Genomic DNA, 20775 nt, shown 5'->3' on the forward strand with positions numbered 1-20775 from the left:
AGCATCTTGCAGCGGCATGCTATTCCATCCGGTTTGCGTTTAGTTGGACCATCATTTATTTTTCAACAGGACAATGACCCCAAACACACCTCCAGGCTGTGTAAGGGCTATTTGACCATGAAGGAGAGTGATGGGGTGCTGCGCCAGATGACCTGGCCTCCACAGTCACCGGACCTGAACCCAATCGAGATGGTTTGGGGTGAGCTGGACCGCAGAGTGAAGGCAAAAGGGCCAACAAGTGCTAAGCATCTCTGGGAACTCCTTCAAGACTGTTGGAAGACCATTTCAGGTGACTACCTCTTGAAGCTCATCAAGAGAATGCCAAGAGTGTGCAAAGCAGTAATCAAAGCAAAAGGTGGCTACTTTGAAGAACCTAGAATATGACATATTTTCAGGTGTTTCACACTTTTTTGTTATGTATATAATTCCACATGTGTTAATTCATAGTTTTGATGCCTTCAGTGCGAATCTACAATTGTCATAGTCATGAAAATAAAGAAAACTCTTTGAATGAGAAGGTGCGTCCAAACTTTTGGTCTGTACTGTATATATATATATATATATGTGTATAGTGGGCAGTATTTATACCCTAGCTCAGCCCGGTTCGTCTGTCAGTAATAATATATGAAGCACAGATAGCGCTTGCTGCTAGCCCCCCATGGAAGCCCCGGCGACAGCGTATACTGGGAGTTGTGGAGAAGAGACAATGCAGCAGCGCCCGCAGACCAGTACAATAATGCCATAGTCACACAAACCATCCAAGTGCTATTGCTGCGCTTATTTATAAAAGGGAGACGCTTGGCAAATACATTTTGTACAAACCATCGGAGCCCGTCTGCCGGAGGTCAGGGCGATCGCTGTAAGACGGGTCCTAACTCTAGATACTGCCTGTTGTGCGCCATAAAGTTCAGGAGGTGTTGGCTCCACATGCATGCTGGGTCCACTCTGCCTTTTACCATTTGTTTACTGGGAGTTGTAGTTCTGCCATACATATTATCTGGGGGAACCAAGCACTGGGAACATGAGTATCACACAGTCTACTGCTGTCTCTGCTGAGGCTCTTCCCCCCAGTCAGGACATGCTGGGGGTTGTAGTTTCTGGTTGCACCATCTGCTGTAGTAGTTTTTTCTAGGGATGATTGAACTTTTTGGCCACAATGATGTTCTCGTACTCGGCCTCCACCCGCAGCAGGGAGTCCATGAGGAGCGGACTGCCCAGCCCTGCAGCAAGAGCCCGATGGCGGCGGATACTGGAGAGAGCGTCCTCCAAGGCCATCGGCTCAGCCGGCAGAGGAGCCTCCAGGTCACTGGCCGGGGGGTCACTGTGGGGGTCCTCCTCCTCCTCCCTGCTAAAGCAATCCACATTTTCATCGATATTTTCTAAGTCGATGCTCACATCGACAGCTTTACCAAGTTGGTTTAAAATGGCAAGAGAGCGGGCGAGATCTTCGTCATCATCATGGCTGACATCCACCGTTGGCACAAAGCCGCTCTGTAGGAAACCCCGTGTGATGGTCTCTGGCTTTACTTCATCCCATGCCATCTTCACCCAGCTCAGCGCGTCCACCATAGTGATGCCCTCAGCCAGCACGTGCACTGGCCGGGCGTCATCCATCCGGGCCAGTAAGGAGCGCAGCAGCTTCTTCCGGTAATGGATCTTGAAGGCACGGATGGCACCTTGGCACATTGGTGATGACCATGGTGTGCCGTTTGTTGGGAGCAGCGTCACCTCCACATGTGACAGCTTTTCTGCGCAGTGACAGGGAGCGCCATCTACAAAGAGCAGAATCCTTCTGTCCTGCAGCCGCATTCTCTCGTTTAGCTTCTCCAGCCATGAGTGATAGATCTCAGGTGTCATCCACGCCTTCCTGTTAGTATGCCGCCATATGCCCAGCGCCTCGGTGCTGTGGGGGTGTCCTGTACCAGTGTGGATCACCAGCGGCGGCTCCTTGTCTCCGCACAGGTTGGCACACAGTGCCACGGTCAGTCTTTGTTCTGCCCAGTTCCCGCCCTGGCACTGGGCACTTCTCACGGTTAGGGTCTTGTCCGGGATGGCTTTGAAGAAAAGGCCTGTTTCATCCATGTTGTAGATGTCGCTGTCAGCATAGCCCGCCGCTATGACATGCAGCTGGTCCTTCGAGACCGCGCCATCCTCCTCTCTCATCTCTATGGTGGCGCCAGCAATGGGGTGAAAAACTATGTTGTGTCGCGTCCGGAACTTATTCAGCCATCCGTTACTGGCATGGAAGCGGTGAAGGCCCAGCTGGGAGGCAATCTGTAGGGCCTTCTCCTGCAGCATGGGGCCACTTATCGGGAAGTGTTCAGAGCGGGCGTGGTAGAGCCAATCCAGCAGCGCCTTGTTCACGTCCTCGTATGGCTGCCAGCGCCGTCTCTTTGAGTTCTCGTTCACATTCTCCTGCCACTGTCTCAGGTAATGCTCCCTGTTGGCCAGAGTAGCCTGGATCTGCGTCTTACTGCAGTTAAACTCCTTGGCCAGGTCCCGCTGGGACCGCCCCGCTTCACTCTCCTTGATAACCGAGATTCTGTCCCGTAAAGTCAAGATGCACAGTTTCCTTTTGGTGCCGGAGGTCGCCATGTCTGGAAACACAGACCACATTACACCTTCACCAGGTCTGTCCCAGCTCATACGACCTGCCCTTCTCCTCCCCGGTGTCTGGCCGCCCCTCCTGCACAGTGTGGTCCCCTCTGATCCCCAAGACTGGTCCCCGCTGCTCCACGATGTTGCCCCTCTCCTGGTCCCTGGACTGGCCCCCTCTGCTCCCCTTTCCTCCTCCACGGTGTGGTCCCCTCTGCTCCTCCCTGGTCTGGTCCCCTCTCCTCACCACTGTGATCCCCTCTGCTCCCCAGACTGGACCCCTCTCCTGCACAGTTTGGTCCCCTCTCCTCCCCCGGTCTGGTCCACGATGTTGCCCCTCTCATAGTCTGGCCCCCTCTTCTCCCCGGTCTGGCCCCCTCTTCTCCCCGGTCTGGCCCCCTCTTCTCCCAGGTCTGGCCCCCTCTGCTCCCCGGTCTGGCCCCCTCTCCTCCCCGGTCTGGCCCCCTCTCCTCCCCGGTCTGGCCCCCTCTGCTCCCCGGTCTGGCCCCCTCTGCTCCCCGGTCTGGCCCCCTCTGCTCCCCGGTCTGGCCCCCTCTGCTCCCAGGTCTGGCCCCCTCTGCTCCCCGGTCTGGCCCCCTCTGCTCCCCGGTCTGGCCCCCTCTCCTCCCCGGTCTGGCCCCCTCTTCTCCCCGGTCTGGCCCCCTCTTCTCCCCGGTCTGGCCCCCTCTCCTCCCCGGTCTGGCCCCCTCTGCTCCCCGGTCTGGCCCCCTCTCCTCCCCGGTCTGGCCCCCTCTGCTCCCCGGTCTGGCCCCCTCTCCTCCCCGGTCTGGCCCCCTCTTCTCCCCGGTCTGGCCCCCTCTGCTCCCCGGTCTGGCCCCCTCTCCTCCCGGTCTGGCCCCCTCTCTTCCTACTTACTTGCTCTGTCTCCCGGAGCTGCCGGTGGTCTGATGACGTAGCAGTCAGGTGGTCTCGGGAGGTCATGTGATCCTTCCTGTGTCTTCCGTGCAGCACAGTGGGGGGTGTAATGTGCTGGCTGTGGGGGAGGTCTGGTGCAGGAGGGGTTAATGTCTGATCTACTGGGGGGGGGGGGGGGCTTACAGGAGCTGGAGGATGAAGGGGTGTTCTAGATTTGCGTTACACACAGCGGAACTCCGCCCACAACATAACCCCGCCCATTGTGTAAATGAGCACAGCCTAACTCCGTCCATAGCATAACTGCACATAACATAACCCCGCCCATAGTGTAACTGCACATAACATAACTCCTCCCATAGTGTAACTGCACATAACATAACTCCTCCCATAGTGTAACTGCACATAACATAACTCCTCCCATAGTGTAACTGCACATAACATAACTCCTCCCATAGTGTAACTGCACATAACATAACTCCTCCCATAGTGTAACTGCACATAACATAACCCCGCCCATTGTGTAAATGAACACAGCCTAACTCCGTCCACAGCATAACTGCACATAACATAACCCCGCCCATAGTGTAACTGCACATAACATAACTCCTCCCATAGTGTAACTGCACATAACATAACTCCTCCCATAGTGTAACTGCACATAACATAACTCCTCCCATAGTGTAACTGCACATAACATAACTCCTCCCATAGTGTAATTGCACATAACATAACCCCGCCCATTGTGTAAATGAACACAGCCTAACTCCGTCCACAGCATAACTGCACATAACATAACTCCTCCCATAGTGTAACTGCACATAACATAACCCCGCCCATAGTGTAACTGAACATAACTCCGCCCACCGTATAACCCCACCCATAATGTAAGCGCAGACAACATAACCCCGCCCATAGTGTAAGTGCAGACCACATAACCCCGCCTATAGTGTAAGTGCAGACAACATAACTCCGCCCATAGTGTAAGTGCAGACCACATAACTCCGCCCATAGTGTAACTGCAGACAACATAACTCCGCCCATAGTGTAAGTGCACACCACATAACTCCGCCCATAGTGTAAGTGCACACCACATAACCCCGCCCATAGTGTAAGTGCAGACCACATAACCCCGCCCATAGTGTAAGTGCAGACCACATAACCCCGCCCATAGTGTAAGTGCAGACCACATAACTCCGCCCATAGTGTAAGTGCAGACAACATAACTCCGCCCATAGTGTAAGTGCAGACCACATAACCCCGCCCATAGTGTAAGTGCAGACAACATAACTCCGCCCATAGTGTAAGTGCAGACAACATAACTCCGCCCATAGTGTAAGTGCACACCACATAACTCCGCCCATAGTGTAAGTGCACACCACATAACCCCGCCCATAGTGTAAGTGCAGACCACATAACCCCGCCCATAGTGTAAGTGCAGACCACATAACCCCGCCCATAGTGTAAGTGCAGACCACATAACCCCGCCCATAGTGTAAGTGCAGACCACATAACCCCGCCCATCGTGTAAGTGCAGACCACATAACTCCGCCCATAGTGTAAGTGCAGACCACATAACCCCGCCCATAGTGTAAGTGCAGACCACATAACCCCGCCCATAGTGTAAGTGCAGACAACATAACCCCGCCCATAGTGTAAGTGCAGACCACATAACTCCGCCCATAGTGTAAGTGCAGACAACATAACTCCGCCCATAGTGTAAGTGCAGACCACATAACCCCGCCCATAGTGTAAGTGCAGACCACATAACCCCGCCCATAGTGTAAGTGCAGACAACATAACCCCGCCCATAGTGTAAGTGCAGACCACATAACTCCGCCCATAGTGTAAGTGCAGACAACATAACTCCGCCCATAGTGTAAGTGCGCACCCCATGGCCAGTGTTTGGGGTCCTCCTCACTAGTACTGGGGGGCACCCTTTACCCCCACAATCCCCCCATTACATCATGTCAGGGCAGCGTAGTCCCTGCGTGAGCTACTTGCTTTTTCGTTGATTTGCCCCAACATCTGCAGTGAAAATCCACCCAAACGATTGCACCAGATCAGCAGATCGCCGGATCACCAGATGATAATTTAGTAGGATGCTCCAGGATAAATGTGACCCCCGCTTAGAAATCTGCTCCGGAGATGGTCCTGCTGCAGTCCCCTTACCTATCAGCAGGAGACATGTGGGGTCACAGCTGCACAGAGGATTTCGGGAGTGAGGTAATCCGGCAGGGCTGTTGTACGTTTCCTGGCTTCGGTCTACGTGATATGGACCCCTGTGCCGAGTCTAGCCCCCCCCACAAGACTTGGCATCCTGGAGCCGGACGTCATTCGGCGCAGTCGCAGAGGTGCCCAGTGAATGTTACCCCACCACCCCGTATGATTTCAGCTCCTCCCTGGAGTGGTGTCCTCTCCTCCCCGGTATCGTCTCAGCTCCTCCCCGGAGTGGTGTCCTCTCCTCCCCGGTATCGTCTCAGCTCCTCTCCGGCGTGGTGTCTTCTCCTCCCCGGTATCGTTTTAGCCCCTCCCCGGCGTGTCCGCACCTCACCTTCCCCTTTGTGTCCGCACCTCACCGCCGTGGGCTCTGCCCCTTCCCGAAATGGTGTCCGCTCCTCATCCATGTGGTGTCCGCTCCTCCCAACCGTGGTGTCAGCTCCTCCTCGGCATGGTGTCCTTTCCTCCCGCTGTGGTGTCAGCTCCTTCTCGGCCTGGTGTTCCTTCCTCCCCGCCGTGGTGGCTTCTACCTTCCGGTGTAGTCTCAGCTCCTCCCTGCCGTGGTGTCTTCTCCTCCCCTGCGTGGTGTTCCCTCCTCTCCGCCGTGGTGTCCTCTGCTCCCCGGCGTGGTGTCCTTTCTTCCCCGCCTTTGTGTCTGCTCCTCTCCGCCGTGGTGTCTGTTCCTTCCCTCCGTGGTGTCCTTTCTTCCCGCCGTTGTGTCCGATCCTCCCCGCCTTGGTGTCCGATCCTCCCCGCCTTGGTGTCCGATCCTCCCCGCCTTGGTGTCCGATCCTCCCCGCCATGGTGTCCGATCCTCCCCGCCATGGTGTCCTCTCCGCCCCACCGTTGTGTCCGGTCCTCTCCGCCATGGTGTCCCCTCCTCCCCTCCGTGCTGTCCTCTCGTCCCTGCTGTTGTGTCAGCTCCTTCTTGGCCTGGTGTTCCCTCCTCCCCCGTCGGGGTGTTCTCTTTTTCCCGCCGTGGTCTCAGCTTATCCCCGCTGTGGTGTCCTCTCCTCCCCTCCGTGGTGTCCTTTGTTCCCCGCCATTGTGTCCGCTTCTCTCTGCCGTGGTGTCCTCTCCTCCCCTCCATGGTGTCCTTTCTACTCCACCGTTGTGTCTTCTCCTTTATGCCGTGATGTTCCCCCAAAAGTTTATGTATCTGGTGGTGGAGTCTGAGGCGTCCGTGGAGGAGAATCCCGGAGACTGGTGCAGCCGGGACCCCGACACACCCAGTAATGTCTGCAGAATGTTATGTTTCTTGAGGTGGCTCCTCCCCGGTGTAGTGTCCTCTCCTTCATGTTATTGTTTCAGCTCCTCCCCGGCGTGGTGTCCTCTCCTCCCCCCCCCTTTGTGTCCGCACATCACCACCGTGGGCTCTGCTCCTTCCCGACATGGTGTTCACTCCTCATCGCCGTGGTGTCCTCTCCTCTCTGCTGTGGTGTGCTCTCCACTCCGCCATGGTGTCAGTTCCTCCTCGGCATGGTGTCCTCTCCTCCCCGGCGTGGTGTCCTCTTCTCTCTGCTGCGGTGTCCTCTCCTTCCTGGTGTGGTCTTGGCTCCTCCCCGGCATGGTGTCTTCTCCTCCCCTGCGTGGTGTCTTCTCCTCCCCTGCGTGGTGTCAGCTCCTTCTCGGCCTGGTGTTCCCTCCTCCCCGCTGTGGTTTCCTCTCCTTCCTGGTGTGTTCTAAGATCCTCCCCTGTGTGGTGTCCCCTGCTCCCTGCAGTGGTGTCTTCTACTTCTGGGTGTGGTCTTGGCTTCTCCCCGGTGTGGTGTCTTCTCCTCCCCGCCGTGGTATCCTCTGCTTCCCAGTGTGGTGTTCTCTCCTCCCCTCCGTGGTGTCCTCCCCTCCGTGGTGTCCTCCCCTCCGTGGTGTCCTCTCCTCCCCTCGGTGGTGTCCGCTCCTCCCCACCGTTGTGTCCGATCCTCTCCGCCGTGGTGTACTCTCCTGCCCGCCGTGGTGTCCTCTTTCCTGCTGTTGTGCCAGCTCCTTCTTGGCCTGGTGTTCCCTCCTCCCCGTCGTGGTGTCCTCTCCTTCCCGGTGTGGTCTCAGCTCCTCCCCGCCGTGGTGTCCTCTGCTTCCCTGCGTGGTGTGTTCCCCTCCCCTCCTTGGTGTCCTTTCTTCCCCGCCGCTGTGTCCGCTTCTGTCCGCCATGGTGTCCTCTCCTCCCCGTCGTGGTGTCCTCTCCTTCCCGGTGTGGTATCAGCTCCTCCCCGCCGCGTTGTCCTCTGCTTCCCTGCGTGGTGTGTTCTCCTCCCCTCCGTGGTGTCCTTTTTACCCCACCGTTGTGTCCGTTCCTCTCCGGTGTGGGGAAGAAAATCCACACTAAACACAGGAGAGAAGGGGAGTACCCCCCCATACTGTGCTCAGTGAGTACCACCCCCCCATACTGTGCTCAGTGAGTACCCCCCATACTGTGCTCAGTGAGTACCCCCCATACTGTGCTCAGTTAGTACCCCCCCATACTGTGCTCAGTGAGTACCCCCCCCCATACTGTGCTCAGTGAGTACCCCCCATACTGTGCTCAGTGAGTAACCCCCCCCATACTGTGCTCAGTGAGTACCCCCCCATACTGTGCTCAGTGAGTACCCCCCCATACTGTGCTCAGTGAGTACCCCCCCATACTGTGCTCAGTGAGTACCCCCCCATACTGTGCTCAGTGAGTACCCCCCATACTGTGCTCAGTGAGTACCCCCCCATACTGTGCTCAGTGAGTACCCCCCATACTGTGCTCAGTGAGTACCCCCCCTCCATACTGTGCTCAGTGAGTACCCCCCCATACTGTGCTCAGTGAGTACCCCACATACTGTGCTCAGTGAGTACCCCCCATTCTGTGCTCAGTGAGTACCCCCCCATACTGTGCTCAGTGAGTACCCCCCCCATACTGTGCTCAGTGAGTACCCCCCCATACTGTGCTCAGTGAGTACCCCCCCATACTGTGCTCAGTGAGTACCCCCCCTACTGTGCTCAGTGAGTACCCCCCCTACTGTGCTCAGTGAGTACCCCCCATACTGTGCTCAGTGAGTACCCCCCATACTGTGCTCAGTGAGTACCCCCCCCCCATACTGTGCTCAGTGAGTACCCCCCATACTGTGCTCAGTGAGTACCCCCCCATACTGTGCTCAGTGAGTACCCCCCCCCATACTGTGCTCAGTGAGTACCCCCCCCATACTGTGCTCAGTGAGTACCCCCCCATACTGTGCTCAGTGAGTACCCCCCCCCCCTCATACTGTGCTCAGTGAGTACCCCCCCATACTGTGCTCAGTGAGTACCCCCTATACTGTGCTCAGTTAGTACCCCCCATACTGTGCTCAGTGAGTACCCCCCCATACTGTGCTCAGTGAGTACCCCCCATACTGTGCTCAGTGAGTACCCCCCATACTGTGCTCAGTGAGTACCCCCCATACTGTGCTCAGTGAGTACCCCCCATACTGTGCTCAGTGAGTACCCCCCATACTGTGGGGATTTGCTCTGGTAGTTGGGATAAGCGGGTGCAGTACAGAGGCAAAGTACAAGTTCATGGGCACTGGATTTTGCAGGTGCTCGCCCAGCCACTGACTGTAGGTGTGGCAGACAGACTGGCACACTGTATCTGGAGTCCAGAGCAGACAGGGTGGATATAATATAAATTCGTTTATTGCCCTTTAAAATAGTATATAGCAATCGGTACGGTAGAAAAGAATGAGTAAATGAATATTGACAGAAAAAAGGGAGAACGAAGGAAAAAAATGAAAGTTTAAAAAAAAAAAAAAGATTGTAAATGTATCACTTGTGGTCGTACAATGTTCGGGATCTGCCTTCCTAGGGCTTGAAGTATGAACGTCTCAGTTCATCAGAAGTGCATTTGCCCTTAGGCAGCCCCTTGGTTGGCTGACAGTCAATACAGCCTGTGAGTATACGCTGTATACTCCCCCGGATGCAATCACTGAGCTCCATCAGACGCCTCACAAACCGCATTGTGGGGTATTATGGGGGATTCTGGTGTCTGCAGGACAAGCCGTCTCTCTAATTAACAAAATCTTACATTTTGTGCTGTTCACAGGGCGATAGAAATGACATATTACGCGGTGGAGCGGGACGATTACACCGAAGCCAAATCTCATAGGTTTTATGCCTTCTAAAATTTTGGGGATTTTTCAAAGTTTGCTTCCATTTATGTTTTAATCACCCATGTCATAGAGCCCCTCCCCGTGTAATATCACCCATGTCATAGAGCTCCCCTGTGTAATATTACCCATGTCATAGAGCCCCTCCCCATGTAATATCACCCATGTCATAGAGCCCCTCCCCGTGTAATATCACCCATGTCATAGAGCCCCTCCCCGTGTAATATCACCCATGTCATAGAGCCCCTCCCCGTGTAATATCACCCATGTCATAGAGCCCCTCCCCGTGTAATATCACCCATGTCATAGAGCCCCTCCCCGTGTAATATCACCCATGTCATAGAGCCCCTCCCCGTGTAATATCACCCATGTCATAGAGCCCCTCCCCGTGTAATATCACCCATGTCATAGAGCCCCTCCCCGTGTAATATCACCCATGTCATAGAGCCCCTCCCCGTGTAATATCACACATGTAATACAGAGGGCGCACAGTGTAATATCACACATGTAATACAGAGGGCGCACAGTGTAATATCACACATGTAATACAGAGGCCGCACAGTGTGATATCACACATGTAATACAGACACCGCACAGTGTAATATCACACATGTAATACAGACACCGCACAGTGTAATATCACACATGTAATACAGAGGCCGCACAGTGTAATATCACACATGTAATACAGACACCGCACAGTGTAATATCACACATGTAATACAGAGGCCGCACAGTGTAATATCACACATGTAATACAGACAGCGCACAGTGTAATATCACACATGTAATACAGAGGCCGCACAGTGTAATATCACACATGTAATACAGAGGCCGCACAGTGTAATATCACACATGTAATACAGAGGCCGCACAGTGTAATATCACACATGTAATACAGAGGCCGCACAGTGTGATATCACACATGTAATACAGAGGCCGCACAGTGTGATATCACACATGTAATACAGAGGCCGCACAGTGTAATATCACACATGTAATACAGAGGCCGCACAGTGTAATATCACACATGTAATACAGACACTCCCTGTGTAATATCACACATGTAATACAGAGACCGCACAGTGTAATATCACACATGTAATACAGAGGCCGCACAGTGTAATATCACACATGTAATACAGAGGCCGCACGGTGTAATATCACACATGTAATACAGACGCCGCACAGTGTAATATCACACATGTAATACAGACGCCGCACAGTGTAATATCACACATGTAATACAGAGGCCGCACAGTGTAATATCACACATGTAATACAGAGGCCGCACAGTGTAATATCACACATGTAATACAGAGGCCGCACGGTGTAATATCACACATGTAATACAGACGCCGCACAGTGTAATATCACACATGTAATACAGACGCCGCACAGTGTGATATCACACATGTAATACAGAGGCCGCACAGTGTGATATCACACATGTAATACAGAGGCTGCACAGTGTAATATCACACATGTAATACAGACGCCGCACAGTGTAATATCACACATGTAATACAGACGCCGCACAGTGTAATATCACACATGTAATACAGAGGCCGCACAGTGTGATATCACACATGTAATACAGAGGCCGCACAGTGTAATATCACACATGTAATACAGACGCCGCACAGTGTAATATCACACATGTAATACAGACGCCGCACAGTGTAATATCACACATGTAATACAGAGGCCGCACAGTGTAATATCACACATGTAATACAGAGGCCGCACAGTGTAATATCACACATGTAATACAGAGGCCGCACGGTGTAATATCACACATGTAATACAGACGCCGCACGGTGTAATATCACACATGTAATACAGACGCCGCACAGTGTAATATCACACATGTAATACAGAGGCCGCACAGTGTGATATCACACATGTAATACAGAGGCTGCACAGTGTAATATCACACATGTAATACAGACGCCGCACAGTGTAATATCACACATGTAATACAGACGCCGCACAGTGTAATATCACACATGTAATACAGAGGCCGCACAGTGTGATATCACACATGTAATACAGAGGCTGCACAGTGTAATATCACACATGTAATACAGAGGCCGCACAGTGTAATATCACACATGTAATACAGAGGCCGCACAGTGTAATATCACACATGTAATACAGAGGCCGCACAGTGTAATATCACACATGTAATACAGAGGCCGCACAGTGTAATATCACACATGTAATACAGAGGGCGCACAGTGTAATATCACACATGTAATACAGAGGCCGCACAGTGTAATATCACACATGTAATACAGAGGCCGCACAGTGTGATATCACACATGTAATACCGAGGCCGCACAGTGTAATATCACACATGTAATACAGAGGGCGCACAGTGTAATATCACACATGTAATACAGAGGCCGCACAGTGTGATATCACACATGTAATACAGAGACCGCAGAGTGTAATATCACACATGTAATACAGAGGCCGCACAGTGTAATATCACACATGTAATACAGAGGCCGCACAGTGTAATATCACATGTAATACAGAGGCCGCACAGTGTGATATCACACATGTAATACCGAGGCCGCACAGTGTGATATCACACATGTAATACAGAGGGCGCACAGTGTAATATCACACATGTAATACAGAGGCCGCACAGTGTGATATCACACATGTAATACAGAGACCGCAGAGTGTAATATCACACATGTAATACAGAGGCCGCACAGCGTAATATCACACATGTAATACAGAGGATGCACAGTGTAATATCACACATGTAATACAGAGGATGCACAGCGTAATATCACACATGTACAGTCAGGTCCATAAATATTGGGACATGGACACAATGTAACATTTTTGGCTCTATACACCACCACAATGGACGAGACAAGATGTGCTTTACCCGCAGACTGTCGGCTTTACCCGCAGACTGTCGGCTCTACCCGCAGACTGTCGGCTCTACCCGCAGACTGTCGGCTCTACCCGCAGGCTGTCGGCTCTACCCGCAGGCTGTCGGCTTTCCCCGCAGGCTGTTGGCTTTCCCCGCAGACTGTCGGCTGTACCCGCAGACTGTCTGCTTTACCCGCAGACTGTCAGCTTTATACCCGCAGACTGTCGGCTTTACCCGCAGACTGTCGGCTTTACCCGCAGACTGTCAGCTTTACCCGCAGACTGTCAGCTCTACCCGCAGACTGTCAGCTTTACCCGCAGACTGTCAGCTTTACCCGCAGACTGTCGGCTTTACCCGCAGACTGTCGGCTTTACCCGCAGACTGTCGGCTCTACCCGCAGACTGTCAGCTTTACCCGCAGACTGTCAGCTTTACCCGCAGACTGTCAGCTTTACCCGCAGACTGTCAGCTCTACCCGCAGACTGTCAGCTTTACCCGCAGACTGTCAGCTTTACCCGCAGACTGTCAGCTTTACCCGCAGACTGTCAGCTTTACCCGCAGACTGTCAGCTCTACCTGCAGACTGTCAGCTTTACCCGCAGACTGTCAGCTTTACCCGCAGACTGTCAGCTTTACCTGCAGACTGTCAGCTTTACCCGCAGACTGTCAGCTTTACCCGCAGACTGTCAGCTTTACCTGCAGACTGTCGGCTTTACCTGCAGACTGTCGGCTGTAATCTGAGGTATTTACATCCAAATCAGGTGAACGGAGCAGGAATTACAGCAGTTGCATCTGTGCCTCCCACCTGTTGAGGAACCAGAAGTAATGGGACAATTGTCTTCTCAGCTGCTCCATGGCCGGTGTGTGTTATTCCCTCATTATCCCAATTACAATCAGCAGATACAAGGTCCAGAGGTCATTTCCAGTCTGCTATCTGCATTTGGAATCTGTTGCTGTCGACTCTCAAGATGAGATGCAAAGAGCGGTCACCATCAGTGAAGCCATCATTAGGCTGAAGAAAGACAACAAACCCATCAGAGAGACAGCAAAAACATCAGGCGCGGCCAAAACAACTGTCTGGAACATTCTTATAAAGAAGGAACGCACCGGTGAGCTCAGCAACACCAAAAGACCCGGAAGACCACGGAAAACAACTGTGGTGGATGAGCGAAGAATTCTTTCCCTGGTGAAGAAAACGCCCTTCACAACAGTTGGCCGATCAAGAACACTCTCCAGGAGGTCGGTGTATGTGTGTCAGAGTCACCAATCAGGAGAAGACTTCACCAGAGTGAATACAGAGGGTTCACCACAAGATGGAAACCATTGGTGGCCTCACACAGGAAGGCCAGATTAGAGTTTGCCAAACGACATCTAGAAAAGCCTTCACAGTTCTGGAACAACATCCTATGGACGGATGAGACCAAGACCAACTTGTACCAGAGAGATGGGAAGAGAAGAGTATGGAGAAGGGAAGGAGCTGCTCATGGTCCTAAGCATACCACCTCATCAGTGAAGCATGGTGGTGGTAGTGTCATGGCGTGGGCATGTATGGTGCCAATGGAACTGCTTCTCCTGTATTTATTGATGATGTCACTGCTGACAAAAGCCGCAGGATGAATTCTGAAGGGTTTCAGGCAATATTATCTGCTCATATTCAGCCCAATGCTTCAGAACTCATTGGACAGCGCTTTACAGTGCAGATGGACAATGACCCAAAGCATACTGCAAAAGCAACCAAAGAGTTTAAGGGAAAGAAGTGACAGTCTGCAGGTACAGCCGACAGTCTGCGGGTACAGCTGACAGTCTGCGGGTACAGCCGACAGTCTGCGGGTAGAGCCGACAGTCTGCGGGTAAAGCCGACAGTCTGCGGGTAAAGCCGACAGTCTGCGGGTAGAGCCGACAGTCTGCGGGTAAAGCCGACAGTCTGCGGGTAAAGCCGACAGTCTGCGGGTACAGCTGACAGTCTGCGGGTACAGCTGACAGTCTGCGGGTAAAGCCGACAGTCTGCGGGTACAGCCGACAGTCTGCAGGTAAAGCACATCTTGTCTCGTCCATTGTGGTGGTGTATAGAGCCAAAAATGTTACAATTGTGTCCATGTCCCAATATTTACAGACCTGACTGTAATACAGACGTATAATATCAGACACGGGGGGGGGGGGGGGGCTCACACTGCGGTGACGTACACCGGCCTTAGTCGCCCTGATTGGCCGCCTTGGGCTCCTCAGCCAGTTTTGATAAGTCTCCCCCATAGTTTGTATGCAGCGCTGCTCCTGCCCCCCGATGTCTGCCGCTCTCCAGGCATGAAGGGGTTACAGCGCACTGCGGTTCCGGTAATGGGTGTTTGGTCTGGACTTGCACAATGTGTTTGCGCTCAGATTCCAGGTGATGCCTCCCAGGATTTGGATGGGGGTTGGGGCGTGACCTCCTGGTGACCTGGTCTGTGCTGATCCTCTGTTGATAACACCTCAAAGTACAGAGACCCCAGAACAGAGCCTGCAGGGGTTGTCATGTGACTCCTGGCCTGCCGATAGGGGGATCTCTGGGGGCGCTGTTGTGGGGGACACTGCGGATGTCACTGTTATGGGGACGCTGTGGAGGTCACTGTTGTGGGGGGGCTCTGCGGAGGTCACTGTTGTGGGGGGCGCTGCGGAGGACACTTGTGGGGGACACTGGAGGACACTGTTGTGGGGGACACTGGAGGACACTGTTGTGGGGGACACTGGAGGACACTGTTGTGGGGGCGCTGCAGAGGTCACTGTTGTGGGGGACACTGTTGTGGGGGACACTGGAGGACACTGTTGTGGGGGCGCTGCAGAGGTCACTGTTGCGGAGGACACTGTTGTGGGGGACACTGGAGGACACTGTTGTGGGGGACACTGGAGGACACTGTTGTGGGGGGCGCTGCGGAGGACACTGTTGTGGGGGACACTGGAGGACACTGTTGTGGGGGCGCTGCAGAGGTCACTGTTGTGGGGGGCACTGGAGGACACTGTTGTGGGGGACACTGGAGGACACTGTTGTGGGGGACACTGGAGGACACTGTTGTGGGGGGCGCTGCGGAGGACACTGTTGTGGGGATCTATGGGGGCGCTGTTGTGGGGGACACTGCGGATGTCACTGTTATGGGGACGCTGTGGAGGTCACTGTTGTGGGGGGCGCTGCGGAGGACACTTGTGGGGGACACTGGAGGACACTGTTGTGGGGGACACTGGAGGACACTGTTGTGGGGGACACTGGAGGACACTGTTGTGGGAGGTGCTGCAGAGGTCACTGTTGTGGGGGGCGCTGCGGAGGACACTGTTGTGGGGGGCGCTGCGGAGGACACTTGTGGGGGACACTGGAGGACACTGTTGTGGGGGACACTGGAGGACACTGTTGTGGGAGGTGCTGCAGAGGTCACTGTTGTGGGGGGCACTGCGGAGGACACTGTTGTGGGGGACACTGGAGGACACTGTTGTGGGGGACACTGGAGGACACTGTTGTGGGGGCGCTGCAGAGGTCACTGTTGTGGGGGACACTGCGGAGGACACTGTTGTGGGGGACACTGGAGGTCACTGTTGTGGGGGACACTGCGGAGGACACTGTTGTGGGGGACACTGCGGAGGACACTGTTGTGGGGGACACTGCGGAGGACACTGTTGTGGGGGACACTGGAGGATACTGTTGTGGGGGACACTGGGGGTCACTGTTGTGGGGGACACTGCGGAGGACACTGTTGTGGGGGACACTGGAGGACACTGTTGTGGGGGACACTGGAGGACACTGTTGTGGGGGGCGCTGCGGGGGTCACTGTTGTGGGGGGCACTGCGGAGGACACTGTTGTGGGGGACACTGGAGGACACTGTTGTGGGGGACACTGGAGGACACTGTTGTGGGGGACACTGGAGGACACTGTTGTGGGGGACACTGGAGGACACTGTTGTGGGGGACACTGGAGGACACTGTTGTGGGGGACACTGGAGGACACTGTTGTGGGGGACACTGGAGGACACTGTTGTGGGGGACACTGCGGAGGATACTGTTGTGGGGGACACTGGAGGACACTGTTGTGGGGGACACTGGAGGACACTTTTGTGGGGGACACTGGAGGACACTGTTGTGGGGGACACTGGAGGACACTGTTGTGGGGGCGCTGCAGAGGTCACTGTTGTGGGGGGCACTGCGGAGGACACTGTTGTGGGGGGCGCTGCGGAGGACACTGTTGTGGGGGGCACTGCGGAGGACACTGTTGTGGGGGCACTGCGGAGGACACTGTTGTGGGGGACACTGGAGGACACTGTTGTGGGGGACACTGGAGGACACTGTTGTGGGAGGTGCTGCAGAGGACACTGCTAACCCCTTTGTCCCTGACCCCATAGTCGCACACTGCTGGGCCCCGTTACACTGTGCCAGCCTCCTTTCAGGGCGGACACGTGACCTCCGGACACACACTGTCCACACAGAGACCGGCCAGAGACGCTGCGACATCGCGGAGGCACCATGATCCTCGTTCACACGGCGCTGCTTTTCATGCTTTATGGAGGAGGCTGCAGCCAGGAGCAAACGTGAGTCACTATAAACTGCGGGCTAAGAGCAACGGGTTTGTTACAATGTATCAGTCTGGAGGCGACTGTGCGCAGGATCCGGTCAGCGTCTCTGCCTGTAACTGTAAGTAATGAACGTTTGTATTCCCTGACAGCAAGCAGAGATCTGAGGCTCGTTCTCCAGCAGCCGGGGGTCCGGGACTCCTCGCGCTCAGTGCCCCGGGTGGGGGAGGGGCGGCTCCGGTGTATCAGACCGCTTCCCTGTTACATTGTAGCAAACCTCCCAGCTGTGCAGCATTGGGGCTCAAACTGGGCTCCCATCTCCAATAGGACCCCCAGGCACTAGGCTTTTGGCCCGGGGCCCCAGAGAAGGGCCACTTCATGTTATGGCAGGCGGCCCAATGACCTCTCCTCCACCGGCCAATATGTCTACCAGGCAGGGATCTAATACCGCCAAACCGATACCACAGTCTCAGGGCACAGTGGGGCACTATTACTGTGTGGGGGGTCTTATTCCGTCATGTAGAAGTCATGGGGTGGCGGAATTATTCCGTCATGTAGCAGTCATGGGGTGGCGGTATTATTCCGTCATGTAGCAGTCATGGGGTGGCGGTATTATTCCGTCATGTAGACGTCATGGGGTGGCGGTATTATTCCGTCATGTAGCAGTCATGGGGTGGCGGTATTATTCCGTCATGTAGCAGTCATGGGGTGGCGGTATTATTCCGTCATGTAGCAGTCATGGGGTGGCGGTATTATTCCATCATGGGGTGGCGGTATTATTCCGTCATGTAGCAGACATGGAGTGGCGGTATTATTCCGTCATGTAGCAGTCATGGGGTGGCGGTATTATTCCGTCATGTAGCAGACATGGGGTGGAGGTATTATTCCGTCATGTAGCAGACATGGGGTGGCGGTATTAGTCCGTCATGTAGCAGTCATGGGGTGGAGGTATTATTCCGTCATGTAGCAGTCATGGGGTGGCGATATTATTCCGTCATGTAGCAGTCATGGGGTGGCGGTATTATTCCGTCATGTAGCAGTCATGGGGTGGCGGTATTTTTGGGATTCTGGATTTATTCTGATATGATGCTGTGAAGTGCTGGAGATCAGCGGCGCCCTCTCTGCTCATCTCTTCTTGTGAACAGTCTGGTTGTTGATACAATCCTGGGGCCCCTGTGCAGCAAGCAGAGATCTTATCCGCAGGCATTGGGGCCGGCCGCTCACGCAGGTGCTCTCTTTCAGGTTCCTGGTGATGGGCCCCCGGGTGTGGCGAGTGGGCGCTCAGGAGCCCGTGCTCGTCCAGAGCTTTGGACACACAGAGAATCTCCCCGTCCGGATCTCCGTACTCAGTTACCCCGATAAAAAGAGGAAGTTCTCCACCCAGCACCTGGAGCTGACCCCCGCCAACAACTTCCAGGGGCTGGCCACCCTCCAGGTAAGTGGGGTACCGACCTCGGCCTACAAGTACATACCCTACATAAGCAAGTACCCCCACCCCACAAGTACATACCCTACATAAGTACCCCCACCCCACAAGTACATACCCTACATAAGCAAGTACCCCCACCCCACAAGTACACACCCTGTGTGTGTCGGATCTGTGTATATATTATATATACAGTATGAGTCCTCTGTAGTATATATACAGTGGATAGAAAAAGTCTACACACCCCTGTATGTGTCCTCTATATACACAGTGGATAGAAAGTCTACACACCCCTGTATGTGTCCTCTATATACACAGTGGATAGAAAGTCTACACACCCCTGTATGTGTCCTCTATATATACAGTGGATAGAAAGTCTACACACCCCTGTATGTGTCCGATCTGTGTATATATTATATATACAGTATGCGTCCTCTGTAGTGTATATACAGTGGATAGAAAGTCTACACACCCCTGTATGTGTCCGATCTGTGTATATATTATATATACAGTATGCGTCCTCTGTAGTGTATATACAGTGGATAGAAAGTCTACACACCCCTGTATGTGTCCGATCTGTGTATATATTATATATACAGTATGCGTCCTCTGTAGTGTATATACCGTGGATAGAAAGTCTACACACCCCTGTATGTGTCCGATCTGTGTATATATTATATATACAGTATGCGTCCTCTGTAGTGTATATACAGTGGATAGAAAGTCTACACACCCCTGTATGTGTCCGATCTGTGTATATATTATATATACAGTATGCGTCCTCTGTAGTGTATATACAGTGGATAGAAAGTCTACACACCCCTGTATGTGTCCGATCTGTGTATATATTATATATACAGTATGCGTCCTCTGTAGTGTATATACAGTGGATAGAAAAAGTCTACACACCCCTGTATGTGTCCTCTATATACACAGTGGATAGAAAGTCTACACACCCCTGTATGTGTCCTCTATATACACAGTGGATAGAAAGTCTACACACCCCTGTATGTGTCCTCTATATATACAGTGGATAGAAAGTCTACACACCCCTGTATGTGTCCGATCTGTGTATATATTATATATACAGTATGCGTCCTCTGTAGTGTATATACAGTGGATAGAAAAAGTCTACACACCCCTGTATGTGTCCTCTATATACACAGTGGATAGAAAGTCTACACACCCCTGTATGTGTCCTCTATATACACAGTGGATAGAAAGTCTACACACCCCTGTATGTGTCCTCTATATATACAGTGGATAGAAAGTCTACACACCCCTGTATGTGTCCGATCTGTGTATATATTATATATACAGTATGCGTCCTCTGTAGTGTATATACAGTGGATAGAAAGTCTACACACCCCTGTATGTGTCCGATCTGTGTATATATTATATATACAGTATGCGTCCTCTGTAGTGTATATACAGTGGATAGAAAGTCTACACACCCCTGTATGTGTCCTCTATATATACAGTGGATAGAAAGTCTACACACCCCTGTATGTGTCCGATCTGTGTATATATTATATATACAGTATGCGTCCTCTGTAGTATATATACAGTGGATAGAAAAAGTCTACACACCCCTGTATGTGTCCTCTATATACACAGTGGATAGAAAGTCTACACACCCCTGTATGTGTCCTCTATATACACAGTGGATTTTTGCTTCCGTTGTGGTTCCGTTGTTCCGTTCCGTTTTTCCGTATGGCGTATACAGTAATTACATAGAAAAAATTGGGCTGGGCATAACATTTTCAATAGATGGTTCCGCAAAAAACGGAACGGATACAGAAGACATACGGATGCATTTCCGTATGTGTTCCGGTTTTTTTGCGGACCCATTGACTTGAATGGAGCCACGGACCGTGATTTGCGGCCAAATATAGGACATGTTCTATCTTTTCAACGGAACGGAAAAACGGAAATACGGAAACGGAATGCATACGGAACACATTCAGTTTTTTTGCGGAACCATTGAAATGAATGGTTCCATATACGGAACGCAAAAAACGGACCGCAAAACGGAAAAAAAAAACCGGTAGTGTGAAAGAGGCCTAACACTGAGACCCTCTGATGCTGTGGACGCTCTCTGTGGACCGTGGCTTCTGCTGTGGGAGGCGACTAAGAA

General features: G+C 53.0%; 2 protein-coding genes across 3 annotated transcripts in view; one reads left to right on the top strand and one right to left on the bottom strand.

Moving 5' to 3' along the window:
* Positions 1 to 590: 590 nt before the first annotated feature.
* Positions 591 to 3620, bottom strand: LOC122946731 (tigger transposable element-derived protein 6-like). Its single transcript, XM_044306517.1, has 2 exons — positions 3472 to 3620; positions 591 to 2597 (listed from the first exon to the last, which is right to left on the bottom strand). Exon 2 carries the CDS (start codon positions 2593 to 2595, stop codon positions 1129 to 1131), a length of 1467 nt encoding a protein of 488 aa, XP_044162452.1. The 5' UTR covers positions 2596 to 2597; positions 3472 to 3620; the 3' UTR covers positions 591 to 1128.
* Positions 3621 to 17071: 13451 nt separating this feature from the next.
* Positions 17072 to 20775, top strand: part of C5 (complement C5) — a 58818-nt gene continuing 55114 nt past the window's right edge. Inside the window, exons 1-2 of one of the 2 annotated variants that reach the window (XR_006391246.1) lie at positions 17072 to 17230; positions 18455 to 18647. Coding sequence is in view for 1 of the 2 variants with exons in the window: in XM_044306363.1 (XP_044162298.1) it covers positions 17166 to 17230; positions 18455 to 18647 (258 nt within the window). In the remaining variant the exon portion in view is untranslated. The remainder of the gene's footprint in view (positions 17231 to 18454; positions 18648 to 20775) is intronic. The other variant, XM_044306363.1, reaches the window with a different exon arrangement.

The sequence above is a fragment of the Bufo gargarizans genome, chromosome 9, assembly GCF_014858855.1.
Source record: "Bufo gargarizans isolate SCDJY-AF-19 chromosome 9, ASM1485885v1, whole genome shotgun sequence".
Lineage (NCBI taxonomy): Eukaryota > Metazoa > Chordata > Amphibia > Anura > Bufonidae > Bufo > Bufo gargarizans.

What these genes read in the sequence shown, in the direction of transcription:
- LOC122946731 (XM_044306517.1), bottom strand. Translation starts at nt 2,595, where the DNA reads ATGGCGACCTCCGGCACCAAAAGGAAACTGTGCATCTTGACTTTACGG.